General features: G+C 43.2%; 4 protein-coding genes across 6 annotated transcripts; 3 read left to right on the forward strand and 1 right to left on the reverse strand.

The window, feature by feature from the left end:
• The first annotated feature begins 1,023 nt into the window (after nucleotides 1-1,023).
• On the forward strand, nucleotides 1,024-12,791 carry abcc10 (ATP binding cassette subfamily C member 10). Of its 2 annotated transcripts, XM_087802026.1 has the most exons (22): nucleotides 1,024-1,274; nucleotides 2,072-2,271; nucleotides 2,326-3,652; nucleotides 4,993-5,220; nucleotides 5,295-5,451; nucleotides 7,413-7,567; nucleotides 7,620-7,699; nucleotides 7,761-7,932; nucleotides 7,995-8,093; nucleotides 8,214-8,403; nucleotides 8,465-8,542; nucleotides 8,914-9,072; nucleotides 9,138-9,261; nucleotides 9,362-9,548; nucleotides 9,616-9,959; nucleotides 10,699-10,868; nucleotides 10,928-11,088; nucleotides 11,175-11,428; nucleotides 11,501-11,646; nucleotides 11,715-11,812; nucleotides 12,335-12,447; nucleotides 12,522-12,791. In XM_087802026.1, exons 2-22 carry the CDS (start codon nucleotides 2,096-2,098, stop codon nucleotides 12,658-12,660), a joined length of 4,557 nt encoding a protein of 1,518 aa, XP_087658152.1. In that variant the 5' UTR covers nucleotides 1,024-1,274; nucleotides 2,072-2,095; the 3' UTR covers nucleotides 12,661-12,791. The 2 variants fall into 2 exon arrangements, with proteins under 2 accessions (XP_087658152.1, XP_087658161.1); XM_087802035.1 differs by lacking the exon at nucleotides 1,024-1,274 and having other exon boundaries at nucleotides 1,627-2,271.
• Nucleotides 12,792-13,292: 501 nt separating this feature from the next.
• On the forward strand, nucleotides 13,293-20,316 carry aplf (aprataxin and PNKP like factor). 2 transcript variants are annotated; one of them, XM_087802098.1, is made up of 10 exons: nucleotides 13,293-13,493; nucleotides 13,789-13,860; nucleotides 13,990-14,147; nucleotides 14,228-14,396; nucleotides 14,463-14,574; nucleotides 15,192-15,337; nucleotides 15,413-15,642; nucleotides 15,768-15,887; nucleotides 15,952-15,998; nucleotides 19,877-20,316. In XM_087802098.1, the coding sequence occupies exons 1-10, from the start codon at nucleotides 13,401-13,403 to the stop codon at nucleotides 20,059-20,061; spliced, it is 1,332 nt and encodes a 443-aa protein (XP_087658224.1). In that variant the 5' UTR covers nucleotides 13,293-13,400; the 3' UTR covers nucleotides 20,062-20,316. The 2 variants fall into 2 exon arrangements, with proteins under 2 accessions (XP_087658224.1, XP_087658233.1); XM_087802107.1 differs by having other exon boundaries at nucleotides 13,425-13,493; nucleotides 13,990-14,127.
• LOC148089020 (prokineticin receptor 1-like) lies at nucleotides 20,310-23,369 on the reverse strand. The gene is made up of 2 exons (XM_087783597.1): nucleotides 22,942-23,369; nucleotides 20,310-21,041 (listed from the first exon to the last, which is right to left on the reverse strand). Exons 1-2 carry the CDS (start codon nucleotides 23,367-23,369, stop codon nucleotides 20,345-20,347), a joined length of 1,125 nt encoding a protein of 374 aa, XP_087639723.1. The 3' UTR covers nucleotides 20,310-20,344.
• A 2,236-nt stretch (nucleotides 23,370-25,605) lies between these two features.
• On the forward strand, nucleotides 25,606-27,662 carry snrpb2 (small nuclear ribonucleoprotein polypeptide B2). The gene is made up of 7 exons (XM_087783043.1): nucleotides 25,606-25,666; nucleotides 26,494-26,573; nucleotides 26,640-26,812; nucleotides 26,879-27,010; nucleotides 27,099-27,134; nucleotides 27,212-27,300; nucleotides 27,362-27,662. The coding sequence occupies exons 2-7, from the start codon at nucleotides 26,510-26,512 to the stop codon at nucleotides 27,519-27,521; spliced, it is 654 nt and encodes a 217-aa protein (XP_087639169.1). The 5' UTR covers nucleotides 25,606-25,666; nucleotides 26,494-26,509; the 3' UTR covers nucleotides 27,522-27,662.
• The last annotated feature ends 246 nt before the right edge of the window (nucleotides 27,663-27,908 follow it).

The raw sequence follows: 27,908 nt of genomic DNA on the forward strand, positions 1-27,908 counted from the left end.
ACCTTTTTCAACTAATGTGTTGATTTAAGTGTCTCTTAAGTTGATCTTGGACCTCTATTGTATCATCAGTGTCTGTTTGTAAAACATTTGAAATATTTACATGAGAAAACATGCTTAAGCTGCGACCACTGAAAAAATGCTTCCTTTTTCTGAAGATAAAATCTAGTTTACCGTAACCACACCCACTCTCCTGTGACTGGGTATTACTTTATAATGGACTCATCGTAACCTCTCGTTCGTCAAAATAAGGGAGAACGTTATGAAGTTATCACTTTAAAACATCATGATGAGGGACTCACTGCATCTCGTGGGCTCTGTATTTATGCTCTTGCACTTACAATTCGTGCTTGAATTTATAGGAGGATAAAAACTTTTTCGACGCTTTAAACAATGAAATGACAAATTAAATTATTTTTCCCAACCTATTGGGATTTGTCATTTATCAAAAATCTGCAAAACCATAATGTGAGTAGAATGTGGGAGAGGTGTCAGCATTTTTTAATGTAAATCATTTTTATTCTGGTTCGTTTCAGATGCTCTCAAGCGTGTTTATTCTTGTTGTAAACAAAACAACTTTATAACAACTATTATGAGTTATAACATTATACTTGTAATAGCTTTTAATAATTCCCTTTATTCATGTTGTTTGATTCATCCAAAGACAGCGTAACGGTTTCTGCTAGCGTCTTCAAAAAGAACGAGGAGGGCCACATCTGATGAAGTGAAAACAAGCGAGGGCCAAAAGTGAACATTTTCTATATTAGCGTTTTCTGAAAGGTGGTGTTCAAAATAACTTACTTGCTTCTCAACCTGAACTTGAAGATAAAACCTTCCACCAGACAGACAAGAAAAAAATATTAAAACTCATCATCTTCACTTTTGTGTTTCACACTAGTAAGTAAGCAAGTAATGATTATTTGTAAAGCGCCTTTCTCAGACCAGGGTCCATCAATGCTTTAACTTTGAAGGTCTGATAAACGCGTCACCTTGGAAACACGAGTTTCCGGTTGTAAGCCGGTAATTTTTAACGAGGCAAAACAAATAAAAATGTTTTCGTTTTCATTTTCATTTCTAAATGTTTGTAGCTTTGCAACGACACATGTCGCTATTTAAATTATACTACAAAGTGTTAAATTATTTTATCGTTCAATAAAGATAAATATGGACGTCGCTGCTAAGCTAACTGGTTAGCATGTTTACATTAAAGCAGCTTTCGTTTTCTTGACCTGGTTTTTCTTCAAAGTCCAGACTGACAAACTCGGGAGTGGTTGAAGGTTCGTCATCTCATTTTAAAATGAATAATACTTGTCATCATTTCGTTCAACTGATCTACTGTTCTACCTCAATTTGCTTTAAACTTATTTACTTTGTTAGTATGTTGTTTATCACAGGTTTGTTACCTGTTCAGTTTCCACTAAAGTTGATGTTAACAGCCTCTGGCTTTAAAGCAACTGGCTTTCTTGTTCATCCAGACTGGGTCGTTGAACAAATACATTCAAATAAATCAAAACAAACGAAACACATCCAGTAAGGTATTTTATTGTTGATCTTAGTAACTCTCCTCAGCTAATAAAACGCAACATTTAACCAGATTCAAGGTGAAACGTTATCATTTATTTGCATTGATCTTGTACATAAGCCACGGACACTGAAAACCCTGGAGATGAAATCTTGTTTACCATAACCACGCCCACTCTGCTGTGATTAATCAAGCATCGAGGTTTGTCACGGCGCGTCATCAGTCCCGTAAGTCTCCACCTCCTGTTGTATAAACAAAGCGGGGCTTGATTACAGCTGAGGATGATTATAGCCATTATTATGTCATAATGGACTCCGCTCTTGTAACCTCTCCTTCGCCCAGATTTCATACAAACTTTATGAAGTATTAAATTCAAAACATGGTAATGATGAGGGACTTATTACATCTTGGAAAGGAAGATCTCAACATTTGAAACATGTGTTTCATTTGAGTTTATCACAGTAAAAACTGATTTTCTGGACACTGCAACATTTATGCTCTCCTGACGTCTTGTCAGTCATGTTCACCGACGTTCTTCTTGTCAATCTCCAGAAATGACCTTCAGCTGACGCAGTTATGAAGGACTTTTGGCCTTCAGAGCTGGTCTCGGGACTCTGCCACACTGACCGCCAAAACCCTCTGCCGCTGTTGCAGGATGGACACGTGGGCGCCTGCTTTAACCAGCTGGTGCTGGGAGCTCTACCTCACGCCATCATGGCGGTGTTCAGCGCTTGCTACCTTGCCACGGAGAGGTAGTTTCATATCCTTATCACGGGAGACTTTTTCTAACTTTTCCTACTCTTTAGAACTAGCCTCCAGCAGACGTCGCCCCCTTGTGGCTGGAGGCTGCGTCTGGTCGCGTCGGGGCTGGTCCTGTTGCTCTTCACTGTAGATGTCGTCCTGGTCTGTGTCCTGTGGCAACCAGACGTCTACCTGGACGTCCTGGCTGACAGCGTTGCCTTGCTGGCCTGGCTGGTCCACCTGATTGCCCTGGTGGTCCTACAGAGCAGCGTCCTGAGACTGTCCAGAGGTCCGTCTCTCCTGCCCCTCCTCGTCTTCCTCTCGACCCCAAACCTGGTCATCACTTTGATAAACTACTCCATGGATTTGAAGCCGGACTCACCGCTTGACTTTACTCGTTTTGTGCTGGCCTGCAGCCGGACGCTCCCTCTGCTGACGTACCTACTGGCTTCTGTGTTCCCGTGCGTCAGTGATGCCGGTTACCAGCTCTACATCAATGCAGGGGAGGGATCTTTGCGGCTCCCTGAACGTCCGGACACGGGAGAGATGGTGGCCGAGGATGGAAGCGGCTGCATGTCCCGGCTCTTCTACCTGTGGCTGACCCCGCTCCTCAGGCGAGGTCGTCGAGGAGAGCTGAATAAAGCGGGTGACGTTTATCACCTTCCGTGGTCGCTGCGGACAAGTGTTCTGTGTCGACGTTTTCACTTGTGCTGGGAGTCTTGTCGGAGCAACCTCGCGGTGGACCAGGACCCATGGCCCGCCCCGGTCAGTCAGTCCCAGCAGCAGCAGGAGGCCCTGGACCTGGAGGGCCACGTGAGCCTGCTGAAGGTGCTGCACCGGGTGTTTGGTTTGAGGTTCTACTTGCTTGCTCTGCTGAAGATCACGGTGAGCATGCTGAGGTTCTGTGGACCGGTCCTGCTCGGTGGCCTGGTCAGTTTCATGCAGGAGGACGGTGCTCCGGTCACCACGGGTGTCTTGTATACGCTGGGGCTCTTCAGCAGCACGCTGCTCAGCTCTGTCCTCCAAAACATTTACTCCTTCCAGCTCTCCAAAGTGTCTCTGTCCGCCCGGGCCGTCCTAGTGTCCGCAATCTACGCCAAAGCCTTGCGTATAAGATCCAGCAGCCTGGCGGGCTTCACCATCGGAGAAGTGGTCAACCTGATGAGCACAGACACCGATCGCACTGTCAACTTCGTCAACAGCTTCCACGAGCTGTGGAGCTTACCTGTGCAGTTCGCTGTCACGCTGTACCTGATGTACCTGCAGGTGGGAGTGGCATTCCTGGGCGGGCTCGCTGTGGCTCTACTGCTGGTGCCGTTCAACAAACTATTGGCCTCCAGGATCCTCTCAAACAACCAGGAGATGCTGAAGCACAAGGACAACCGCGTCAAGGTGAGTTTGCTGCTTTTATTGACCTCTCATAACCCTTGTGTTATCTCAGGGTCATTGGTGCCCGACTTTTGTGACCATTTCTTCCCTAACGGGGTTTACTAATCACAAGTTTAGACATTTTAATGAAAGAAAAAACTTTGTGATGAAAAACTATTTGGTTGAAATGTTTTTTCTTAGCATTGAATATTTTCTTTATGTCAATAATTGACACATTAAAAGGTAAACTATTTTTTTAAATTAAATTAAATATTGATTTTTTTCCATATTAATTGACTTTTTTTTTCACACGGAGTTTGATATTTTCATTCCAATAACAGAAAAAACAAATGTTCTTAATTTTTAGTCTTTTAAATACTGTGTCATGTGATTGTTTGGTTGATTGGTTGTTGCATTTTACATGAATGGATGAAATTTTGAAGTACCAACTTTTTTATATTGAATTAAAGAGGCTATGATTTAGATAATATTGAATTAAAAAAAAATTACTATCTAATAATTGAAATAATAGTGTTAGGGGTTTTTGTGTTTCCATGAACCGACCCCTCCCCAGCCTTGTACGTGGTGATGGAATGAAGGACAGACACATGGATGAGTTTAAGAAAAATGCTTGTTTAGTGAATTATGCAAAAGTCAGAGACAAACTTACGTGAACACGGGCGCTAGCAAGCAGAGAGATCTATCGCAGACGTCTTCGAATGCCAGAACGCAAAGATCAGACAAAATGGTGGATCTTTATAGTAGAATATTCAGGTTAACGCCTCTAGTCAAATGTGAATGTAGGATTGGTCAGTAAGTGTAAACATTTGATTCTAAGATGGCCGGTCGCACGTGATCGTAGTGGAAATTTACCAAAAGTTGTTGTTTTCAAGAATCTGTTCCCAGCGACTTGTGTCCTTCAGAGTGAATTCTCAAACAGGTGTCCAGACGTCCTGGAATCTGGGATTGTTTAATCTTTCTGTGTGTGCAAGGCTTTGTGACCTCGGCCTTTGAGTTGTGAACCTGAGTTTAGTTTAAGTGAATGCAATGCAAGAATAGGATTATTTAATATGAATTAGATATGTAAGATTATCAGTTAATCAAGTGACTATTTGAAATGTGTGTTAAATCTAGGTGATTGATTACAGTAAAGTTGTCATTTCCTTACAATAGTATCAAACTATAAGTGTTAATGTAGAGATAATTTAATTAAATGTTTTAAAAAACATTTTTAAAATCCCAGTTTAACATTTGAAATGTTAAATTTAAGCATTCAATAATCTGACTGCACTGATATACTTCTATAAACCTCATGCATAAGAGAACCCAACGCATGAGTTTCCGCTCTTTCACTCTTGTTTCAGCTAATGACTGAGATCCTCTTTGGAATCCGCGTAATCAAGTTCTACAACTGGGAGTCCCACTTCGTTGAGAAGGTGTCTGCCTGTCGCAGGAAGGAGCTGTCTCACCTGAAGGCCCTCAAGTACCTGGATGCCTTGTGTGTGTACACCTGGGCGGCTCTGCCCGTAGTCATATCCATCCTCACCTTCGTCACCTACGTGCTGCTGGGCCACGAGCTGACGGCCCCGAAGGTACAGAGACACTTTTGTCAGGTGAACGGACCTTCATGTTTGGAGGTGACTTTGATGACTCTCCCTGTGTTCAGGTGTTCACCACTCTGGCGCTCGTGGGGATGTTGATCGTCCCCCTCAATGCCTTTCCCTGGGTACTCAACGGAATCCTGGAGGCCAAGGTCTCCCTGGAGCGGATCCAGCGCTTTTTCAAACTCAACAACCAGAACCTGCAGACGCACTACGCTCTGGGTACCTCGTTTACCTTCATTTTGAATCAGTCAGAGATCAGACGTGGTTTTTGTTGAGCTGTTCATCAGTTTGATCGTAAACTACACCAAAATCCATTCATCCATTCTCATTCATTTATCCATCAATTCATTCATTTATCTATTCATACACTCATCAATCCATCCACTCAGTCATTCATCCACTCATCCATTCATAATCCACTTGTTCATTTATCCCTCCACTAATCCATTCATCCATCCATCCATCCATCCATCCATTCATCCATCCATTCATCCATCCACTCATTTATTCATCTACTCATTCACCCATTCATCCACCCACTACTCCATTCATCCGTCCACTCATCCACCCATCCACTCATCCATCCGTCCACTCATCCATTCATCCGTCCACTCATCCACCCATCCACTCATACATTTATTCGTCCACTCATCCATTCATCCACTCATTCATTCCTCAAACCCACTACTCCATTCATCCGTCCACTCATCCAATCATACATTTATCCATCCACTTATTCATTCATCCATCCCCTCATCCACTCATCCATCCATCGGTCCACTCATTCATTCATCCATTCACTCATTCATTCATCCATCCCCTCATCCACTCATCCATCCATCCATACACTCATCAATCATGCACTCAGTCATTCATCCACTCATCCATTTATAATCCACTTGTTCATTTATCCCTCCACTCATCCATTCATCCATCCATTCATCCATCCACTCATTTATTCATCTACTCATTCACCCATTCATCCACCCATGAATTCATTCATCATCCATCCCCTCATCCACTCATCCATCCATCCACTCATACATTTATCCGTCCACTCATCCATTCATCCACTCATTCATTCCTCAAACCCACTACTCCATTCATCCGTCCACTCATCCACTCATACATTTATCCATCCACTTATTCATTCATCCATCCCCTCATCCACTCATCCATCCATCCGTCCACTCATTCATTCATCCATGAATTCATCCATCCATCCCCTCATCCACTCATCCATCCATACATACACTCATCTATTCATCAACTCATCCATTCATCCATCCATTCATCCATCCACTCATTTATTCATCTACTCATTCACCCATTCATCCACCCATGAATTCATTCATCATCCATCCCCTCATCCACTCATCCATCCGTCCACTCATCCATCCATCCATCCACTCATACATTTATCCGTCCACTCATCCATTCATCCACTCATTCATTCCTCAAACCCACTACTCCATTCATCCGTCCACTCATCCACTCATACATTTATCCATCCACTTATTCATTCATCCATCCCCTCATCCACTCATCCATCCATCCGTCCACTCATTCATTCATCCATTCATTCATCCATCCCCTCATCCACTCATCCATCCATACATCCACTCATCTATTCATCAACTCATTCATTCATCCATCCACTCATCCATTAACTCATTCATTATCCATCCATCCACTCATCCATCTACTCATTTATTCATCTACTCATTCACCCATTTATCCACCCACTACTCAATTCATCCATCCACTCCTCCATTCATCCAGCCAATCATCCATTCATTCATCTATCCACTTACAAAGCTATCATCATCTACCTAGTATCAACCATGAACATCCATCCATCCACTCAACCTGCACCATCCATCCATTAATCCATCCATTTACTCCCTCCAACTCCATAATCCATTAATTCATCCATCCATCCACTCACTCATCATTCATCATCCATCCATCCATCCTCTCACTCATCGTTCATCGTCTATCCATTAACTCATCCATCCATCTACTCATTCATTCATCCATCCACATAAATTGGGTTTGAATTGTTCTCAGAGTAATCTGTTCCTTTTTAGGGTTTAAGACCAAAATGTATGTCGATTCTAATGTAGCGCTCACTTGACTTATATCTATCCATCCTGAGGTCACTCTTGTTTGGTCCCCAGTGTCTCCTGAGGACAGTCGCACTGCAGTCCTGCTGAGTCTGGGGACTTTCTCGTGGCTTGGGTCATGTGACAGAGACGGTGATGGTGTCAGCGAACAGGACGAAGCTGCTACAGGAAGTCTGATGCTCGACAGTCTCAGTCTGCTTATCAACAAGGTACGTGTGAGGAACGAAGTCAAAGTGGATTCTGACCTGTAGGCGTGTCCAGGGCTCCTTGGTGGTGGTGGTGGGAAAGGTCGGCTGCGGAAAGAGCTCATTGTTGGCCGCTCTCACGGGAGAACTCAACAGGTACGTGTGTGTTGTTGTCTTTGTGTGAACCCTTGAACACCAGTGTTTGTGGTGTCGTTAGACGGAGCGGGGTGGTCTTCGTGGCAGACCAGGACTCTGGCTTTGGTCTGGCCTCTCAGGAGCCATGGCTTCAGCACGCATCCGTGCGGGACAACATCCTGTTTGGGAAGGCGATGGACCCGACGTTCTACCAGGCTGTGATCCAGGCGTGCGCCCTATCAGAGGACCTGCTCGTACGACCTACACGCATGACCGTGACCTGTGGTGATGTTGCTGATGCCGGTGTGTGTTTCAGGTGCTGCCCAGTGGAGACGCGACGGAGGTCGGGGAGAACGGAGTGACTCTGAGCGGAGGACAGAAGGCCCGTGTGGCTCTAGCCCGGGCTGTTTACATGGTGAGACCTTGATGTTCATCTATGGAAGCATACAAGTGACAAATTATTGAAACCTTGTTTGAAAATATTTGATTCAAATGTTGTTGTGTCCGTCCAAACAGTTGTGCTTGTGACCTGCAGGACAAAGACATCTACCTTTTGGACGACCCTCTGGCCGCCGTGGACGCAGCTGTAGCCGAACACCTCATGCAGAAATGCATTCTGGAGCTTCTCGGAGGAAAGACCAGGATTCTTTGCACTCATCGGATCGAGCTGGTGGGCCAAGCGGACCTGTTGGTTCTGATGGAGAACGGGAAAATTGTGAGGACAGGTGAGTGTGCTGGCGCTTGAGGAAACAATTGTGATCGCCAACAAACCTGCTTCTTCTCCAGGTACTCCAGCAGAGATCCTCCCTCTGGTCCAGGCTGCACCCCAGCGATCCAAGAGTGACCCTAAGGCTGCACAGACGGGTTTGTTCTCATAATAAAATCATTTAAGACTCTCAAGCTGGTACTGCTAGTTATGGTGTAAAGTGTCATTTAAAACTCAAGTTGAAAATGTTCTTTTAAACATTATTGATTTACTTATATTACACATCTGCAAATTGACCATTTTACTTTTGACTTTATTCATTTAACGTTTGTTAGTGTGTAGGAAGCCTTAATGGGAGTTCACTGTAGTTCACCTACCGTTCTAATAAATCCTCTGTAACCGTGTGGACAAAGACAAGGAGCTTCATTGTCACTCACCTCAGCTTGTTACAACATATTGAAATATTCTGTAACTAGTGCAAGTGTGTTCAGGTATCTCTCAGGTATGACCCTATTTTTCTCATCCACAGAGGTCTCCTCATCCTCGCCTGTGGAAGATCACTCCGACCCATCGGGGGAGGAGCAGAAGCAGCAGGGAGGACTTGCCTGGAAGGTTTACCGGACCTACTGGACGTCTGTGGGCGGCGTGATTGCCTCGTCTGTCCTGGTGTCTTTGCTGTTGATGCAAGGTTGATGCAACCTGTCGCCCGTTCACACGACAGCCTCTGGTCTGAGACCTTGATCTCCGTTTCAGCCTCCAAGAACGTGTCCGACTGGTGGCTCTCCTACTGGATCTCCCAGCTGCACCACAACTCCTCCTCCTCCAACTCCTCTTCTCCTCCTGGACTCGTACTGCTTTTCTCTCCAGGAGCTGTGATGTGAGTCACTAGACTACTGTTGATCAGCAGGTGGCGCTGCGATGTGCTCTACACTCTCACTCCCATCAAACTGTTGCCTGATCCTGACGTGTCTCCTCAGGTCTCCTCTGTCTTTCGTGGAGACTCGGCCCAACATCAGCTCGGACATCCGGTTCTACTTGACCGTTTATGCGTCGGTCGCCGTCGCCAACACCATCTTCACTGCGGCACGTGCCTTCCTCTTCGCCTACGGAGCCGTCTGTGCCGCCAAGTCCATCCACGACCGACTCCTGGACCGAGTCCTCAAGGTCAGACATGACACAAGGGTCTTCATCAGAAGGTTAAAGGTCACTGACCCTCGTGTCTCCCCTCCAGGCAACTGTGAGCTTCTTCGACGTGACCCCACTGGGCCGGATGTTGAACCGCTTCTCCTCTGACCTGTACAGCGTGGACGACAGTCTTCCCTTCATCCTCAACATCTTGCTGGCCAACATCAGCGGCCTGCTGGGCACGCTGCTGGTGGTGGCTCTGGGTCTGCCCTGGGTACTCCTCCCTCTACTCCCTCTGGTCCTGCTATACCAGCGCACGCAGCTCTTCTACCGACACACGTCCCGAGAGCTCAAGCGTCTCAGCAGCCTCACGCTGTCGCCGGTCTACTCACACTTCTCAGAGACTCTCACTGGACTTGGAACCATCCGAGCCAGTCGCAGCCGCGCCAGGTGAGCTAGTCCTGTATTTCTTTAGAATAAAATCAAAGAAAAAGGTAAGAGAAAACAACCGTGTCAGTCAAATGTAAAAGTGTTCAAACATTTTATTTTTGTTATTAACATTTTTTGTGATTGACAACATAAAAAATGTTTTAGGGTTTAGGTATAGTTTTTTTTTTTTTGGAGACTTGACATTGACTTGACTTGAAAAACATTGATGGACAAACAGAGTCAGATTGAGTCATTTAGAAAGAAATGAGCAAACAAGAGGAAATATTTTTTTTAATATTTTCGAAAAACTCCAATGAAGAGAACACACACAAGAAATATAAAAACAAAATAACGCTGAAACATAAATATAAATATATACCTAAGTTAAAATAAAATCAAACTAATCTTAAACGTAAAAGGATTTTTGAGGAAAAAAAAAAAAAAAAGATGCATGCAGTGACAATATTCATTTTTAAATTAGGAAATAGGTCACTTTTAACTGTTTTTAATTGAAAATATTTGTTATAATTTAAGCCTAATTTTCAAGTACAAGTTCTTCAAGTGAATGTATGTGTGTTAGCTGATAGTTTAGTTTGTAATTTCCCAATTTTCAACCAACACTAACACAAAGTCCACCTTTCTTTTACAAAAAATAGTTTTTTTTTTAAGCTTTTTTTTCCTTCAAGCAACTTAATTGTTAAAATATTTGTGAAAATTAAAATGAAAGCAACCTTGTATTAATTTAATTAATTGGCTGAAGGTTTGAGGACGAACTGGCTCGTCGTCTGGAGCGGAACCAGCGCTGCTTGTTCTTGAGCAATGCTGCCATGCAGTGGTTGGACATACGTCTGCAGCTGATTGGCGTTGTCGCGGTGACAGGGGTCGCAGCTGTCGCCCTGATCCAGCACCAGTTCGGCTCGGTGGACCCAGGTGAGGCTCTAGAGGAGTACCAGAACCGGTCCGGTGCTGACCAGGGTGTGTGTCCGCAGGTCTGGTGGGTCTCGCTCTCTCCTACTCGCTCTCCGTCACGTCGCTGCTGTCGGGTCTGATCTTCAGCTTCACTCAGACGGAGATGCAGCTGGTCAGCGTGGAGCGTACCGAGGAATACTCCAGTGGTCTACCCATGGAGCCGCAGCAGAGCAACTGTTGGGTCAGGCCTTGCTCACTTACTGACCTCTACAGGAATAGAGCGCCCCCCTCTGGTTGTTAACTCCTCCTCTCCCCTCTGGACTGCAGCCCCCCCCTTCATGGCCAGAGCAGGGCCAGCTGGACTTCTGTGACGTGGTCCTGGTCTACAGAGATGGACTTCCCAACGCTCTGGACGGTGTCACTCTGTCAGTCCGACCTGGCGAGAAGGTCGGGATCGTGGGAAGGACAGGGTCCGGCAAGTCCTCACTGTTCCAGGCTCTGTTCCGCATGGTGGAGCTGAGTGAGGGTCAGATCCTGCTGGATGGGGTGGACGTCAGCATGTTGGGACTGGACCAGCTTAGGTAGAGCCCCGCTGGATTGAGAACCCTGAGAGGTCAGTTTTTGTCTGATCAGAAGATACTTCTCCTCTGCAGGTCCTGTCTGGCCATCATACCCCAGGACCCCTTCCTCTTCAGTGGGAGCATCAGAGAGAACCTGGACCCCTGCGAGAAACATGAGGACCAGCAGCTACTGGATGTCCTGGACCAGTGCCACCTGACCCCCGTTGTCCTCAGGATGGGTGAGAGATGGGTCAATAACCAGACACGAGTCTTTGAGTCTGATTCTAACTGTGCGTGCGTGTGTCAGGCGGTCTGGACGGGCAGGTGGGGGAAAGAGGAAAAGTCTTCTCGGTGGGTCAGAGGCAGCTGGTGTGTCTGGCCAGAGCTCTGCTGACTCAAGCGAAGGTAGGACAGGCGCCCAGGTCCGGTCTCGTTTCGTCTCCGACTCCATCTATGAGGCCTGCATGAGGCCAATACTTTTAAACCTGACCCTGTAGAAATGTTTCTAATGACGATCAAACTATTTTATTGCTGATTCAACCTTATGTATAACTTGTTAAACATCTCTATGTCCTTTTTTCTTCTTTATGGCTATTTTTTTGTTGTTGTAATAAATGCTTTTAAATCACATTTAATAATTAAAATTGAATTATACATTTAAATAATAAACAACTTATTTTATAGTAACTCTTTTTTGGCATTTGATATAATTACAGTATATAAAACATACAAAAATAACTTTTGAGAATCTTTCAATAAAATCAATTTTTAAAAAGAAATAAAATGCATAAAATAAACTGTAAGCTTATAAAAACAATGTCCTTTTTCTTAATTCATTTGAAAACAACGCCTTCTTTCTGTTGGCTTGAAGGGCCCTTATAACAGTCGCAGTGGCCCCTGAGCAAATGTATTTGATCCCTGGTCTAGATCCTATGTATCGACGAGGCAACAGCCAGCGTGGACCAGAAGACCGACCAACTGCTGCAGCTCACCATCAGGGAGAAGTTCCAGGACAAGACGGTTCTGACCATCGCTCACAGGCACGTGGTCATTTTCTCTGTCATAACATTATGACCGCCTGCCTGTTAAACGCCACGCTTTGGTGTGTCTCCAGGATCAACACCGTCATGGACTGCGACCGCGTGCTTGTGATGCATGCTGGGAAGGTGCTGGAGTTCGATTCCCCGGCTGTTCTTTATCAGACGGACAAGTCCATCTTCCAGCAGCTGGTCGGGGACCAGTTGATACAATGAGCTACACTACTGCGAACTGACACGTGTGACTTCATGTTGTGTGATCATAATGTGATCACAACTCCAGGTTGTGTTTTTTTGTCTTTTACATGTTTTCTATGCTATTAAAAGCATTGTTGCCAATTATATAAGCTTTTCGAGTACCGAGCCTTCTCTGCTGCCGCCCCCACACTCTGGAACTCACTCCCTCAATCCATCAGGAACTCTGACTCACTCCAGACTTCCAATCACTCCTCAAAAAGTGTCCTTTCTGTTATCAAAATTGCATGTGTATGTTTGTACAGCGTGTTTGTGTGTCTCAAAAAAGCGCTAAATAAATAGGTTTATTTTTATTATTAAAAAAAACAGTGCTATCAGAAAAAACTCAACACATCTCTTAAATTATCAGCCAATTTATTTTCCTAGTTTGGAGAACATTTTATTAATTACAGTTTCTAAATGTAATATATTGGGAATATTCTCTCTGTTATTCGAATTATATAATAAAATGGTATTTAAAACGGGCATGTGGTTGAATTAAACAAATGTTTTTAATTATTTATTTTTTTATTTTTTAACTTAATTCTTATTTGCAAAACAACCAGTATCTACAGAATCTCGATGTACGCGCATGCGCTACTGCTTCCCGGAAGTTTTGAAAACGAATGGCGGAAAGCCTCCGACAGAATGTCAACAATGCTAAACTGAAAGCCGTTCACTCCTCAACTTATAAACAAACTTAGCGGCTGAAAGGTGACACCATGTCGAGGTTCGAGCTGGTTCCGCTGGACGGCGGGGCTCCGGTCCATTTGTCGCTGGGAGAGACGCGGCTTGGTCGAGGTCCGCTGCTGGGGGTGAGTGTCACATAATTCTAATTTCTAATTCTATTTTTAAACTTAATAAATGGCAAATGAAGATTTTTGAAAGACTAACCAGGGGAGCTAAAAAAAAAACTGGTACTCAAGGGTCAAATACAGGGTTGTAGCTGTGACCCCAGTATGTGACGTAAGCACGTCAATCAAACCTGTTGTGAAGTATTGTGATCTGATCTCATGTGTTCTCCCACATTCCTGTCAGTCACCAGAGTGAGTTGTAGATGAGCTTTTTGATTCAATATTGTCTGACCTTTGCCCTTCGTGTGTCTGATAGATCAGTGACAAGAGAGTTTCTCGTCATCACGCCATCCTTGACGTCACAAGCAAACAACTGCGGGTCAAATCAGTGAGTTCTGGAAGGTCGTGTTCATGTTGGGTTCGGTCCTCTCCACGACATGTTCATACACAGTGACGGTGCTCATGACAGCCAATTATTAAATAATAATATTATAATCATCTTTTCATGTGTCTACAGACTCATGTGAACCCGTGTTTCCTTCAGTCGTCGCTGGACGATGACCCTCGACCTCTTGACCAAGACTCCTGGGTCTGTCTGTCACCGGGCGACTTCCTGTCTCTGCTGCCCGGACGCTTTGTGTACCAGTTGGCCACGGTGGGCGGAGACACACTCAGGTCTTACCCACAACCTACTCAACACACACAGACACACACTTATTAAGGTCGGACTTGATAGAAGTTTCTGTCGACATCAGAGACGTTCCCTCGTCAGATGAAGACCCGTCCGGGTCAGAACGGGGTCAGAAACCAGAGGACAGTCGAGGTGCAGACGAGGAAAATCGTGCAGACGAGGAACATCGTGCAGACGAGGAACATCGTTCCGACGCAACAAGTGGACAGTCGGACGAGAGCGGGACCGCTCTGGTCAGTGAAGATAAACTGTCCGACAAATTAGTTTCTGTTTGTTTCATGTTTTCTTTTTTTGACCAGATGAGTCCACAGGGTGGCGCTCTCTCCCGTCCTCCCCGTCATGTGGGTCAGAAAAGAGTCCTACCCGAGTGGATGATGAAGTCTGTATCGCCACAGACCTCCAGCCCGAAAGGTAATGTCGTTGAGATGCATTAACCTATGGAAGTGCATCAGTGCCATCGGAAAATATTCGATTTTTTTTTAAATTGAAAAGTGTTTTTTGAATTATTTTCTTTGAATAATTAAATACAATACATATATATGTAAAGGTTGGATTTGTTTCACCTGAATATAAATAAATATGTAATTAGCCTATTGAATGGATTTAAGATATTGTTAAAGTCCTTTTTTCACACATAGTTTGATTTTTTTCATTCCAATAATTTAATTGGAAGCCTTTAAAATTAAATGTAAAAATGGCACTATTACACCAGCCGCTTATATTGTATTTAAAAGGCTACAAATAAAGGGACATTGGAATTGGAACAAGTACTTTTTAAATTATTGTAATATCCAAATCTATGTATTTAATAAATATACATAGAGTTTGATATTCCAATATTAACCCTCCCTTCGCTCTTCCTATGGCCCAGTGGCCAGGGAGGTCGTTGACCTTGACCCAGAGGCTACACAACTGCTAAAAATAAACATTCTTTGCTTAAAAAACAACATTTCAATAAAAAATGAAAGCTATAACATTTGATTCTGATGGCATATACTTCCATATTAATGTTATGTTGTTGTGTCCAGCCGTCAAGAAGCGGAAAGAACCTGCCGCTGTGGTTCAAAAGATCACGCCCACAGTCCAACCGGTAGAGGCTGGGCTCAGTGAGGAGGAGGAGGAGAGGCCGAGGAAGAAGAGAAGAAAGAGTGATGAACTGAACGCTTCTGAAAAAGTTGAGCAATGAAAAATCATGATGATTATTTTGTTGATTTGTCGGTGGTCACATGGTGCGCTGACTTGTCGACAGGTTCGTTCAAAATCAATCCAACATGATGAAGAAGCGAGTAAAGGAGGAGATGATGTCCCCATTAAGGAGGAGGAAGGCTGGGCCACGGTGATTGACAGGAGAACCAGTCCGGGAACCTCCAATGGCGCGTGCAAGACGGCACCCGCCGCCCAAGTGCCCACGAGCAAGCCTGCAGCAGCATCGGCCACAAGACTGCGGGCGCCGTGTCCGTTCGGGAGTAGCTGCTACAGGTGATGGCGGCTGCTATGTTTCTCTGTGGATGTCTTTTGAACTGTGTATTGTTTTTATTGTTCAAGCGCCTTGTGACCCTGGTCTGTAAAAGGTTCTTTACAAATAATACTCTGTTGCACTCCAGGAAGAATCCCGCTCACTTCCAGGAGAGCAGTCACCCCGGAGACTCGGACTTCGAGGAGGAGGAGGAGGAGGTGGACGAGTCCCAGCTGCCCGAGTGTCCGTATGGCACAGAGTGCTACAGGTCACATGATCACAGAGCGGCTGACATGCAGGTGGCATGATTTCTGACTTTGTTTTTCTCACAGGAAGAACCCTCTTCACAGGAAAGAGTTCAGACACTCCAGGAGGCCCGGTACGTTCTCTACATTTTCTTAATGTTTGTTTCATGTCTTAACAAGAAGGAGCTGTCTCGTCTGCAGTTGATTCAGAACTCTGCAGCGAGAATTCTGACCCGCTCAAATAGAAGAACTCACATCTCTCCGGTCCTTAAAACTCTTCACTGGCTTCCAGTTTCTTTCAGGATCAACTTTAAAATTCTGGTTCTTACTTTCAGAGCTATTCATGGTCCGGCTCCTCCTTACATCACTGATCTGATCCAGCCTTACACCCCAGCTCGGGCTCTGAGGTCTGTGGATCAAAATCTACTTATGGTTCCACGCACACGGCTCAGGACCAGAGGAGAGAAATCTTTTCAGGCTGTTGCTCCTAAGCTTTGGAACGATCTTCCTCTCTCTTTGCGCTTGATGGAGTCTGCTGACTCCTTTAAGAAACATCTCAAGACGTTTCTATTTGTTCAGGCTTTTCCTTGAATTTCTCGAACTCCTGTGTTGTTCTCAGTATTATCTTGATCTTTAAAGTATGTACTTTTTTGAGTATTGTTTTGATTGTTTAAGCGCTTTGTGACCCTGGTCTCGAAAAGCGCTATATAAATAAATATTACTTACTTACTTACTTACTTAATGTTGACTCATAAAATCATCATCCTCATAACCTGTACTGTGTGTCCCCTGATCTGGATGAACTGCATCTTAATATGGATGAACAGCCTCTTAGTATGGATGAACAGCCTCTTAATCTGGATAAACAGCATTTTAATAGGGACGAACAACCTCTTAATCTGGATAAACAGCATTTTAATAGGGACGAACAGCCTCTTAATCTGGATAAACAGCATTTTAATAGGGACGAACAACCTCTTAATCTGGATAAACAGCATTTTAATAGGGACGAACAGCCTCTTAATCTGGATGAACATCCTCTTAATCTTGATGAACAGCCTCTTAATATGGATGAACAGCCTCTTAATATGGATGAACAACCTCTTAATCTGGATAAACAGCATTTTAATAGGGACGAACAGCCTCTTAATCTGGATGAACAGCCTCTTAATCTTGATGAACAGCCTCTTAATATGGATGAACAGCCTCTTAATATTGATGAACAGCCTCTTAATCTGGATAAACAGCATTTTAATAGGGACGAACAGCCTCTTAATATGGATGAACAGCCTCTTAATCTTGATGAACAGCCTCTTAATATGGATGAACAGCCTCTTAGCATGGATGAACAGCCTCTTAATCTTGATGAACAGCATTTTAATATGGATGAACAGCCTCTTAATCTTGATGAACAGCCTCTTAATATTGATGAACAGCCTCTTAATCTGGATAAACAGCATTTTAATATGGACGAACAGCCTCTTAATCTGGATGAACAGCCTCTTAATATGGATAAACAGCCTCTTAATCTGGATAAACAGCATTTTAATAGGGACGAACAGCCTCTTAATCTGGATGAACAGCCTCTTAATCTTGATGAACAGCCTCTTAATATGGATGAACAGCCTCTTAATCTTGATGAACAGCCTCTTAATCTTGATGAACAGCCTCTTAATCTTGATGAACAGCCTCTTAATCTTGACGAACAGCCTATTAATATGGATGAACAGCCTATTAATATGGATGAACAGCCTCTTAATATGGATGAACAGCCTCTTAATCTTGATGAACAGCCTCTTAATATGGATGAACAGCCTCTTAATCTTGATGAACAGCCTCTTAATCTTGATGAACAGCCTCTTAATATGGATGAACAGCCTCTTAATATGGATGAACAGCCTCTTAATATGGATGAACAGCCTCTTAATCTGGATAAACAGCATTTTAATAGGGATGAACAGCCTCTTAATCTTGATGAACAGCCTCTTAATATGGATGAACAGCCTCTTAATCTTGATGAACAGCATTTTAATAGGGATGAACAGCCTCTTAATCTGGATGAACAGCCTCTTAATCTGGATGAACAGCCTCTTAATATTGATGAACAGCCTCTTAATCTGGATAAACAGCCTCTTAATCTGGATGAACAGCCTCTTAATCTTGATGAACAGCCTCTTAATATGGATGAACAGCCTCTTAATCTTGATGAACAGCCTCTTAATATGGATGAACAGCCTCTTAATATGGATGAACAGCCTCTTAATCTTGACGAACAGCCTATTAATATGGATGAACAGCCTATTAATATGGATGAACAGCCTCTTAATATGGATGAACAGCCTCTTAATCTTGATGAACAGCCTCTTAATATGGATGAACACCCTTTTAATATGGATGAACAGCCTCTTAATCTTGATGAACAGCCTCTTAATCTTGATGAACAGCCTCTTAATCTTGATGAACAGCCTCTTAATCTTGATGAACAGCCTCTTAATCTTGATGAACAGCCTATTAATATGGATGAACAGCCTCTTAATATGGATGAACAGCCTCTTAATATGGATGAACAGCCTCTTAATATGGATGAACAGCCTCTTAATATGGATGAACAGCCTCTTAATATGGATGAATAGCCTCTTAATCTTGATGAACAGCCTCTTAATATGGATGAACAGCCTTTTAATATGGATGAACAGCCTCTTAATCTTGATGAACAGCCTATTAATATGGATGAACAGCCTCTTAATCTTGATGAACAGTCTCTTAATCTTGATGAACAGCCTATTAATATGGATGAACAGCCTCTTAATATGGATGAACAGCCTCTTAATATGGATGAACAGCCTCTTAATATGGATGAATAGCCTCTTAATATTGATGAACAGCCTCTTAATCTTGATGAACAGCCTCTTAATATTGATGAACAGCCTCTTAATCTGGATAAAGAGCATTTTAATATGGACGAACAGCCTCTTAATCTGGATGAACAGCCTCTTAATCTTGATGAACAGCCTCTTAATATTGATGAACAGCCTCTTAATCTGGATAAACAGCATTTTAATAGGGACGAACAGCCTCTTATTCTGGATGAACAGCCTCTTAATCTTGATGAACAGCCTCTTAATATGGATGAACAGCCTCTTAATCTTGATGAACAGCCTCTTAATATGGATGAACAGCCTCTTAATCTTGATGAACAGCCTCTTAATATGGATGAACAGCCTCTTAATCTTGATGAACAGCCTATTAATATGGATGAACAGCCTCTTAATATGGATGAACAGCCTCTTAATCTTGATGAACAGCCTCTTATTCTGGATGAAAAGCCTCTTAATCTGTATGAAGCGCCTCTTAATCTTGATGAACAGCCTCTTAATATGGATGAACGAACTCTTAATCTTGATGAACAACCTCTTAATATGGATGAACAGCCTATTAATATGGATGAACAGCCTCTTAATCTTGATGAACAGCCTCTTAATCTTGATGAACAGCCTATTAATATGGATGAACATCTTCTTAATCTGGACTAGGTATATATTAATCTTCATTAAATGTCTCTCAATCTTGATAACAGTCTCATAATATGGACAAACGGTTTTATAATCTAAGTGTCTTTTAATCTGAATGAAATCATAATATGGAAGGACAGTTTCTTAGTCTCGACTAAATGTCTCTTAATCTGAACAGTTTTATATTCTGGATTTAATGTCTCCTTATCTGTATAAATATCTCATAATATGGATGATCTTTATTTGGGTTAACAGTCTTATAATCTGAACAGTTTAATATTCTGGACTAATCTCTTTTCGTCTAGACTAAATGTCTAAAACAGTGTTTTAGTCTGAATGAGCAGTTTCATAATCTGGAGTAAATGCTTTGTAATCAAGACTAACAAGATTGTTTTACAACGTATAAAATGCAATAATATACATTCACTCATAGACCAACTTTCACAATCTGGATTGTTTAGTAAAATCTACTGTGTTTTCCACCTGGACGACCTCTGCAGCTCGTTCCACTCGCACCGTCGGCAACAATCCCGCGGATGACGAGGACGACGAGTACGAGAGCAGCTTCATCGACGACAGCGACGACGGAGACGGAGACTCGGACTACGTCCCCGCCGGCTCAGACGAGGACGACGTGAAGCGGCTGCAGAGAGAAGCTCGCGACTTCCTGAAGAAGAGGAAGTAGATCCTGATAGTCATCATAACACGTTGAATCTTTGATGTCATTCAGTAGAAGGTTTTTTTATTTATCCTCTTGGTTTTCTTGTGTTTTTTTTCCTTTAATGTGGATGAAGTTCATGTCTTTGAAGCACTAAAACACAACTCAAAGATGAGACATTTTTGATCTCGTTCTATTATTTGCATGAACCTGCCAATGAATAATAAACTAAACCATGCAGTGAGAAAAATTAGAGTAAAATAAAATTATTTTGAGATCAAAGTCTGTATTTCCTGTCCTGATAAACCCATCATTTCCGGGTCCCGTCCACGTCCTCGTTCACCTTCAGCGAGGACGTGCGCGTCTCCCCTTCTTCCATGGACTTGCTGGCGACGAAGGTCACCAGGGTCAAGGGGAACCTGCCGGACCTCTTCAGGTGCCGCCTGTTGTTGCTCACGCTGACGAAACACAGCGTGTTGATGACCCCGTTGCTCATGGCGATGCACTCGATGATGTAGAACGCCACCAGGGAGTTCCGGTCCCGCGAGATCAGGGCCGGGTAGAAGTCCCGCAGCAGGGCGAAGCCGTAGTACGGAGTCCAGCACAGGACATAAGCCACCAGCACCAGGATCAGAACCACCACCGTCCTCCTGCGACTGTGGAGACGTTTGCGGATCTGCTCCGTCTGGAAACCCGGGACGTCCTTGAACCAGAGCTCCAGGGAGATCTTTACGTAGCAGACCGTCATGACGACGACGGGGCCCAGGAACTGCAGGACGAACACCAGCAGGAAGTAGGAGCGGTAGTAGACCCGCTGGTCCGCTGGCCAGATCTGAGCGCAGAAGGTCTTGTGGCCATGACCCCCGGCGTTGGGGTAGGTGGTCTGGGACGCCATGTAGGCGGACGGGATGGCGAGAAGAACGGGAACCATCCAGACGGTCAGGACGACGCAGCAGGCGGTCTGGTGCCTCATGCGGGGCTTCAAGGGGTGCAGGATGGCCATGTACCTGGACCACAATAATTAAGATTTTTAAACAGTATATTTTTACTTTACATACATTTTTTCTTTATTTTAAATTCTTTTTCATTAACAGTTCATGTGGATAAATCCTGGAATGATGAATCATCTTCTGTAGAGAGCTTGACCTCCTCAGGTCGACGCGCTTGTTTTGTATTCAAGGTTGAGCTCGTGATGGATGTCTGCGCTGGACGCCGCGGTCGTGACGGATGTGATTCAGACGCGGATCAGCAGCTTTTATTCGGGCCGGCAGTGAATCCCCCGCGCGAGGTGAGAAGGTTGAGAAGCCATTTCAGCTCCTTCACTTGTTCGGTCAGCAGCAGAAACCACTCTCACCCGAAACCAGCGCAGGCGAGAGAACATGGAGGCGATCGACGCTTGGCGTTACCTGTGGGATTATATTCTTGGATCATTGTAACTCTAAACACTTTGTTTTTCTGGAGATTCAATCTTGTTTACCACACCCACTCCGCTGTGATTGGTCAAACATCGATGTTTGTCAGGGCGCTTCATAAACCACGGAAGTCTCCACCTTCAAGGGACTCGTTGTATAAACAAATCAGGGTGTGATTACAGCTGGCTGGAGGAGGAGTGAAGCCATTATTACGTCTTAATGACGACTCCGCTCTTGTAACCTCTCATTCGCCCAGATTTCAGATGGGGGTGAACTTTATATAGTAATAAATTGAAAAGATAGGGGCGCACGGTCCGCTTCCAGGCCAGACCAAATCGTGACCTTTCTTAGTTTAGTTTGTATGTTCTCCCCGTGTTACGTGGGTTTACTCCGGGCACTCCAGTTTCCTCCCACAGTCCAATTCCAGTACAGAGGTTGATCGAGAACCTGGGGAAAATTCTTCATAGTGTGTGGTTGTCTGTCTTTGTGACAGACTGACATCCTGTCCAGGGTGTCCCCTGCCTCTCGCCCAATGAAGATGGAGTTCAAAACATGATCATTAAAAGGGACTCACTGCATCCTGGACAGGAAGACTTCAACATTTGAAACTAGTGAGTTGGGATATATTATAGTAACAAAATTATTTTTTTAGAGGGTTTAATTTTTTCTTAACGTCCGATAACTGCAGATATTAAAATACAGAAAACAATGTTGGATGTGTTTCTTATTCAAGAAATTAACACTTGAGTTTTCACACTTTGTCCGTCTTAACTAGTTTTTTATCGCCACAGAATTTGAATAAATCATTATTTCTGCGTCCACGGCGTTGACTGACATTTCTCAGAACCTAGTTTGTGACTGAAGTGAAGTCTCAGGCGGTGAACACGTGGTCGACGTCTTGTCTCCACCGCAGTTGTCGAGTACGATTTCTCACGCCCCGGCCTGAACAAGACCACGTCTGTTCCCGCGTGTTGTCAACGCGGCGGCGGCTCTTCCACCGGGTCGAGCTAAGATGCTGAGCTCATAAACACGGAGGTGAAGAAAAGATGAGCCAACTGTGAAAGAAGCTGCCGTTTTATTCTGTAACCAGGAGGTGAAGAAGAGGAGATGAAAGGAAAATAAACATTTTAGAGCAGGGGTGGGCAAACTAGGTCCTCAAGGGCCGCAGTGGGTGCAGGTTTTTGTTCCAACCGATCAAGCTGCACATTTTGACCAATCAGGAGTCTTAATCAGTTGATTGTCAGTCTGGTGTTGCTGGTTTTAGCTGAAACCTCATTGGTTAACCCTGTTTTAGAGTCTGCGTTTGGAGTTAAACCCAGTGTTTGTCTTATGATGAGCAACAGCCAATATTTCCAATATATTGGCATCGCGGTGCTAATGGCTACACTATACTTTTGACGAAAGGAACCAATTCAATGTTTTGAAATGAATCTATGATTTTATGGATCCATGAAAAATGGCGCCTGCAGGAAAAGCATCAAGAATCTGGGGGTACCTGTCGACGGCGATGGCCAGCAGAGCGTTGGTGGACACGTAGAGCGACACCGTCCGCAGGTAGTTGGTGGAGGCGCAGAGCAGCAGGCCGTGATCCCACGACAGCTGCTTGACCACGTAATAGTCCAGCAGGAAGGGGCAGCACACGGCCGCCACCAGCACGTCCGACACGGCCAGGTTGGCGATCAGCAGGTTGGTCAGATTCCGCAGCTGCTTGTATCTGGCTAAGCTGGCGATGAACAGGCAGTTGCCCACGCCGCAGACCAGCATGATGCCCACCAGCACCACACCGATGACGATGGTGGCCACGTAGAACGTCCGGCCGCGCGTCGTGTCCGGAATCTCCTCCGGGGAAATATCGTAGTCCAGCACTTCGCTGGACAGGTAGTAGTCGGCGAGAGTCAAGTTTCTGTCAGTCGAGTGGTTCATCTTCGATTGGCTCAGTGTGCTCGGACCATCTTCGGTTACATCCTGTTAAAAAATATAGTTAAATCGTTGTCGTAAGAGCATCTAAAGGTAGCCATTAGGTTTTTTATGTTTCACGTTACAGTGTCCGTGAGATACGACAGCGCTGAGCTGAACTTAGAATTTGTGTCTCACTATTTAAAATATAATTATTAATGGAATTAAAGAGCAACTAGTTATAAACTCTTATGTTTCAAATGTTGAAGTCTTCCTCTCCAAGATGCATCTCATCATGACCATGTTTTCAACTTATTACTTTATGAAGTTCTCCCCCGTCTTAAATCTGAGCACGAGAGGTTACGAGAGCTGAGTCCATATGACGTCATAATGGCTTCACTCCTCCCTTGGAGGTGGAGACTTCTGGGATTGATGACACGCGGTGACAAACCTTGATGCTTGACCAATCACAGCAGAGTGTGTGTGATTACGGTAAACAAGAGTTTAGAACTTTAGATTGAGAAAAAAACAGTAGACCGTGTTTATAAAACTAAATATCTTCATTAAAAAAGAGTTTTGTACAATAGTACACATACAAGAGATGTCCAATTTAAAAGACACTTAGTTTCCCTTTAATAAACTCACAATGCTCTTGAAGGGCAGACTGGGCCTCTGAGAACCGGGCAACAACAGCCTCCGAAAAACCGCGACGGAACGCTAATATTCAAGTTACATAAGACTTGTTCCTACTTGTTCCTGTAAGATTGATTCTTGTTTAAGCCTTTATATACCTTTAATGATGTTTCACCATGAATATGTTTCAACAACAATTTCTATGATTCATTTAAAAAAAGAACCTTTAGGGTCCAAGTTCGGAGCAGGATGACTCCATTAAGCGTGAGTTCATACACGGTTGAGACGAATGTGTGACTTTTGACCGATGGCTGAAGAATCTGACGCTGCAGTCATAACAGACGCACATATACTGACAACAAACACGCTGGTAGTGTGTATTTACTCACAACTACACACAGGATGAAAAGCTTGAATTTTAGTTGCTGGTTCAAATGATTTCAACCAAAATATAACTGATCATTTCACTGAGAAAAACATAGGAATCTATCATAAAAATAGAATTCACTTTTGTCCAGTTAGAGGTTTATAATACTTTATTATATTTTCAAAAACCTGAATTTATTCCAAACAATACCGAACTTACATTTAATCAACTCTATCTTACGCAACATAACTGTCTTTGTTTCTTGAAAATAGACAGAAAATATCATTAAAATGTAAATATGGTGAATCAAACTGACCTGTGCGAGTCTCCGCGCGCGCTCAGCTGCTCTGACTGAGGAGCCAGTCGCGTTCACGCGAGCGCACGTTGACGTCACGGTAATAAATCACCTGTGAGAAGGTGCGCAGGAGCAGTAAACAGTGTTCTACATATGTTTCATGATTTCAACTTGACTGACGTGTAACAGAGTGGGTAACCAACATAAATACTCCATTAACTGTTAACTAGTATTTTCCTGATTTATTACATTATATAAATAATATATAGAGTAATCCAGTTTCTCGAATTCACATTTGAAAATGTATTCCCACAAAATGAATCAAGAAATCTTCTTCCATCATCTTTTTAATCCTTGAATCTTTTCCACAAATATTTCCCATTTTGGTATCACATATTTCCATATTTATTTACTTAAAATTACCTTTTTTAAATACTATTACTCATAAATAATATCATGTATTACCATATACTCCTATTTCTTTCTTTTCAATTATCCTTTGGTTTTCTTGTTCCATTTAAATAAATTATTTAAAGCTGCTAATCCAACATTTAGAAGGTGGTCATCTTTGCGGTATTGTTTTATTTTTGAGAAATTAAGAGAAGAGAACAGGAGACGTTAAATTGACAAAAATCCACAAATGGAACGCGACAACTATTGCCATGGGAAACTATTTTTGAACATAACGACACAGGATTGTTATTGTACTTTCCGCCTTAGTCGTATTTGCGCAGTCGTGAATCATTTACCTGCAAGTTATATTACTTTAATTTCTTCGCTAGTTTGTATGTATATAATCAACACGACACGATCTCACTTTTTTTCATTTGAAACTGTTAATATAATAATCAGAGCTTAAGTTGCATTATAACTTATTTTATTTAATTGTGTTAAAATGTTTCATTGAAATGACGTCTTCGATGGTTGTAGTTCTTCTCCCTGCCGGCGGGTGGCAGTAGAAAATCTCATCAACATCTATTTACTGTTTTACTTCCGGTAGGTTTCTGCGGCGTGAGCGCTGAAAAAGTGGTGAGTTGAAGCTTAAAACGAAACATTTTTGTGTTATTGAGTTAAATTATTTATAAAAACGGCAATAAACTACCCAATAATGTCTGGACATAATACAGTTGGGGATTAAACAGCATCACCTCAAGCTAATGATGCTAAGCTAACAGTATGAATGGTCGACAACGCTACGTTCTCTTTTTATTGTTTTGGAAGAACTTTGTTACTAGCATCTTGTGTACAAAACAGAACCAATACTCCAGAAATAATGCTTAAAAGTTAGCATTTGCTAAACGTTATTTTTCTAATATAATCTTGGGGTTTATAATTTTCTTCTTAATTCTTAAAAAAAAAATCAGGAACGACAAATTTGTCCACCTTTTATTTGTTTTTAAATCTGCTTGAAATTGTCACATCAACTCGTTTTATTGGCTCAGTTTAAGCGAAGAATGAACAAAACAAATTCATATATATGCGTTTTTACATTGAAATTGTATAACACTCTTTCACGTGGATAGAAAAATTATGTCTTGGACTGATTTAATGCAGATTTATATATTACGATAGTTTTTCGTGAAGTTTTCTCCCCCTGTTGTGAGTCCTAAATAACCTTGTCAAACACCAGGCGCTGAATCACACAGTTTACTCATGTAATTTTGGAACTACTGTTTTAAAATTAACACGAAACAAAATTGAGTATGTTTTTTAATTTCTAAACTTCTATCAAATAAAAGCAGTGAGTGTATTTCTAAACAAAAAATAATAAACTATATTCCAACTTTTAAAGAAAAATGTGGGTCTTGTATTGTTGAATATCATCCAAACTATTTTTTTTAATCGTGTGTGTCTAGATATTCAGACTCCATCATGGACATCCGACCAAACCACACCATCTACATCAACAACATCAATGACCGAGTCAAGAAAGAAGGTGAGCGTTTTTTGTCCCTCTGGTCTGGTCACTCTGGGTGTTGAACATGTTTTTCTCTCGCCACAGAGCTGAAGCGCTCGCTCTATGCGCTCTTCTCTCAGTTCGGCCAGATCGTCGAGATCGTGGCTATGAAGACCATGGCCATGAGGGGTCAATCTTTCGTGGTCTTCAAGGAGCTGGCTGCCGCGACAAACGCACTCCGACAGCTTCAGGGATTTCCCTTCTACAACAAACCTATGGTCTCTTACACTGCCCTCTACTGACTGGTCGTGCAACAGCTTCTTACTCCATCTGGTCACTTTCAGAGGATTCAGTACGCCAAGACGGACTCGGACGTTATCAGCAAAATGAAGGGAGCCTACAGTGACAAAGAGAAGAAGAAGGAAAAGAAGAAGAAGGCGCAGGAGACGTTGACAAATGCAGCAAAGAAACCTGCTGTAAGTTTTCCAGTTCAGATGATGCACACATTAGTTTTCAATTGACTCGGTCGCCACATGTTTCTGAATCATGTGTTTGTCTTCGCAGGTTGCACCTGTCCCGGTGATGTTGCCTGTAATGAACGTACGTCTCTTCAACCCAGAAATAACATTAGTCATGCTTAAACCATCACATGGAGTCAAGACTTTATTTGCTCTCAGGTTCCAGACAATCCTCCAAACTGCATCCTGTTCCTCAACAACCTTCCGGAAGAAACCAACGAGATGATGCTCTCCATGTTGTTCAACCAGTGAGTGGTGACATTGTGTCTCGTCAGTCTCTGTTCTCCTCTAACGTCTGGCTCCCGACAGGTTTGCTGGGTTCAAGGAAGTCCGTCTCGTCCCCGGGAAACACGACATAGCCTTTGCAGAGTTCGACAGCGAGATGCAGGCAGGGGTGGCCAAAGACGCGCTGCAGGGATTCCGGATCACGGCCACCTGCGCCATGATGGTCACCTACGCCAAGAAGTAGTTTCCTGTGACAAACAAAGACTCTTGAGTTGTGATGCTGTCGACTTTTTCTCTCAGCGCACACATTTTTGTTTTTTTGGTTCCGTTTTTTTTTTTATCGTAATTTTCAGATATTTGTTTAAAAAATAAATGTAAAAAACTGTGTAGTTTGTCTTCTTAAGTTTGATCGCTGGAACAAATCTGGGATGACAATGAGTTCCTCTGAATCTGAGACCATGGTAATGGACTGACATTTCTGTGTGGAGTTGCTCCTTCTCTCTAATTCTGAGATAATGGAGATATATTTTCTGCTATTGTATGCCCAAAAATGGCAAAACAACTTGAGAATGAATTGAAACTACCGTCTGATCATCACTGACTATTCAATGAGATCTTTTTCCTTTGGGCT

Source organism: Callionymus lyra, chromosome 1 (assembly GCF_982586985.1).
Source record: "Callionymus lyra chromosome 1, fCalLyr1.hap1.1, whole genome shotgun sequence".
Classification (NCBI taxonomy): Eukaryota; Metazoa; Chordata; class Actinopteri; order Syngnathiformes; family Callionymidae; genus Callionymus; species Callionymus lyra.

Coding starts and splice junctions, on each gene's coding strand:
- LOC148089020 (XM_087783597.1), bottom strand. CDS start 23,369: ATGAACCACTCGACTGACAGAAACTTGACTCTCGCCGACTACTACCTG. Junction 21,042..22,941: donor CTGGCCATCGCCGTCGACAG/GTACCCCCAGAT, acceptor ATTGTGGTCCAG/GTACATGGCCATCCTGCACC.
- aplf (XM_087802098.1), top strand. CDS start 13,401: ATGTCGAGGTTCGAGCTGGTTCCGCTGGACGGCGGGGCTCCGGTCCAT. Junction 14,148..14,227: donor GTGGGCGGAGACACACTCAG/GTCTTACCCACA, acceptor TGTCGACATCAG/AGACGTTCCCTCGTCAGATG. Junction 15,888..15,951: donor TATGGCACAGAGTGCTACAG/GTCACATGATCA, acceptor TTTTTCTCACAG/GAAGAACCCTCTTCACAGGA.
- snrpb2 (XM_087783043.1), top strand. CDS start 26,510: ATGGACATCCGACCAAACCACACCATCTACATCAACAACATCAATGAC. Junction 27,135..27,211: donor TGATGTTGCCTGTAATGAAC/GTACGTCTCTTC, acceptor ATTTGCTCTCAG/GTTCCAGACAATCCTCCAAA. Junction 27,301..27,361: donor CTCTCCATGTTGTTCAACCA/GTGAGTGGTGAC, acceptor GGCTCCCGACAG/GTTTGCTGGGTTCAAGGAAG.
- abcc10 (XM_087802026.1), top strand. CDS start 2,096: ATGAAGGACTTTTGGCCTTCAGAGCTGGTCTCGGGACTCTGCCACACT. Junction 8,094..8,213: donor TAGCCCGGGCTGTTTACATG/GTGAGACCTTGA, acceptor TGTGACCTGCAG/GACAAAGACATCTACCTTTT. Junction 8,543..8,913: donor CCCTAAGGCTGCACAGACGG/GTTTGTTCTCAT, acceptor TCTCATCCACAG/AGGTCTCCTCATCCTCGCCT.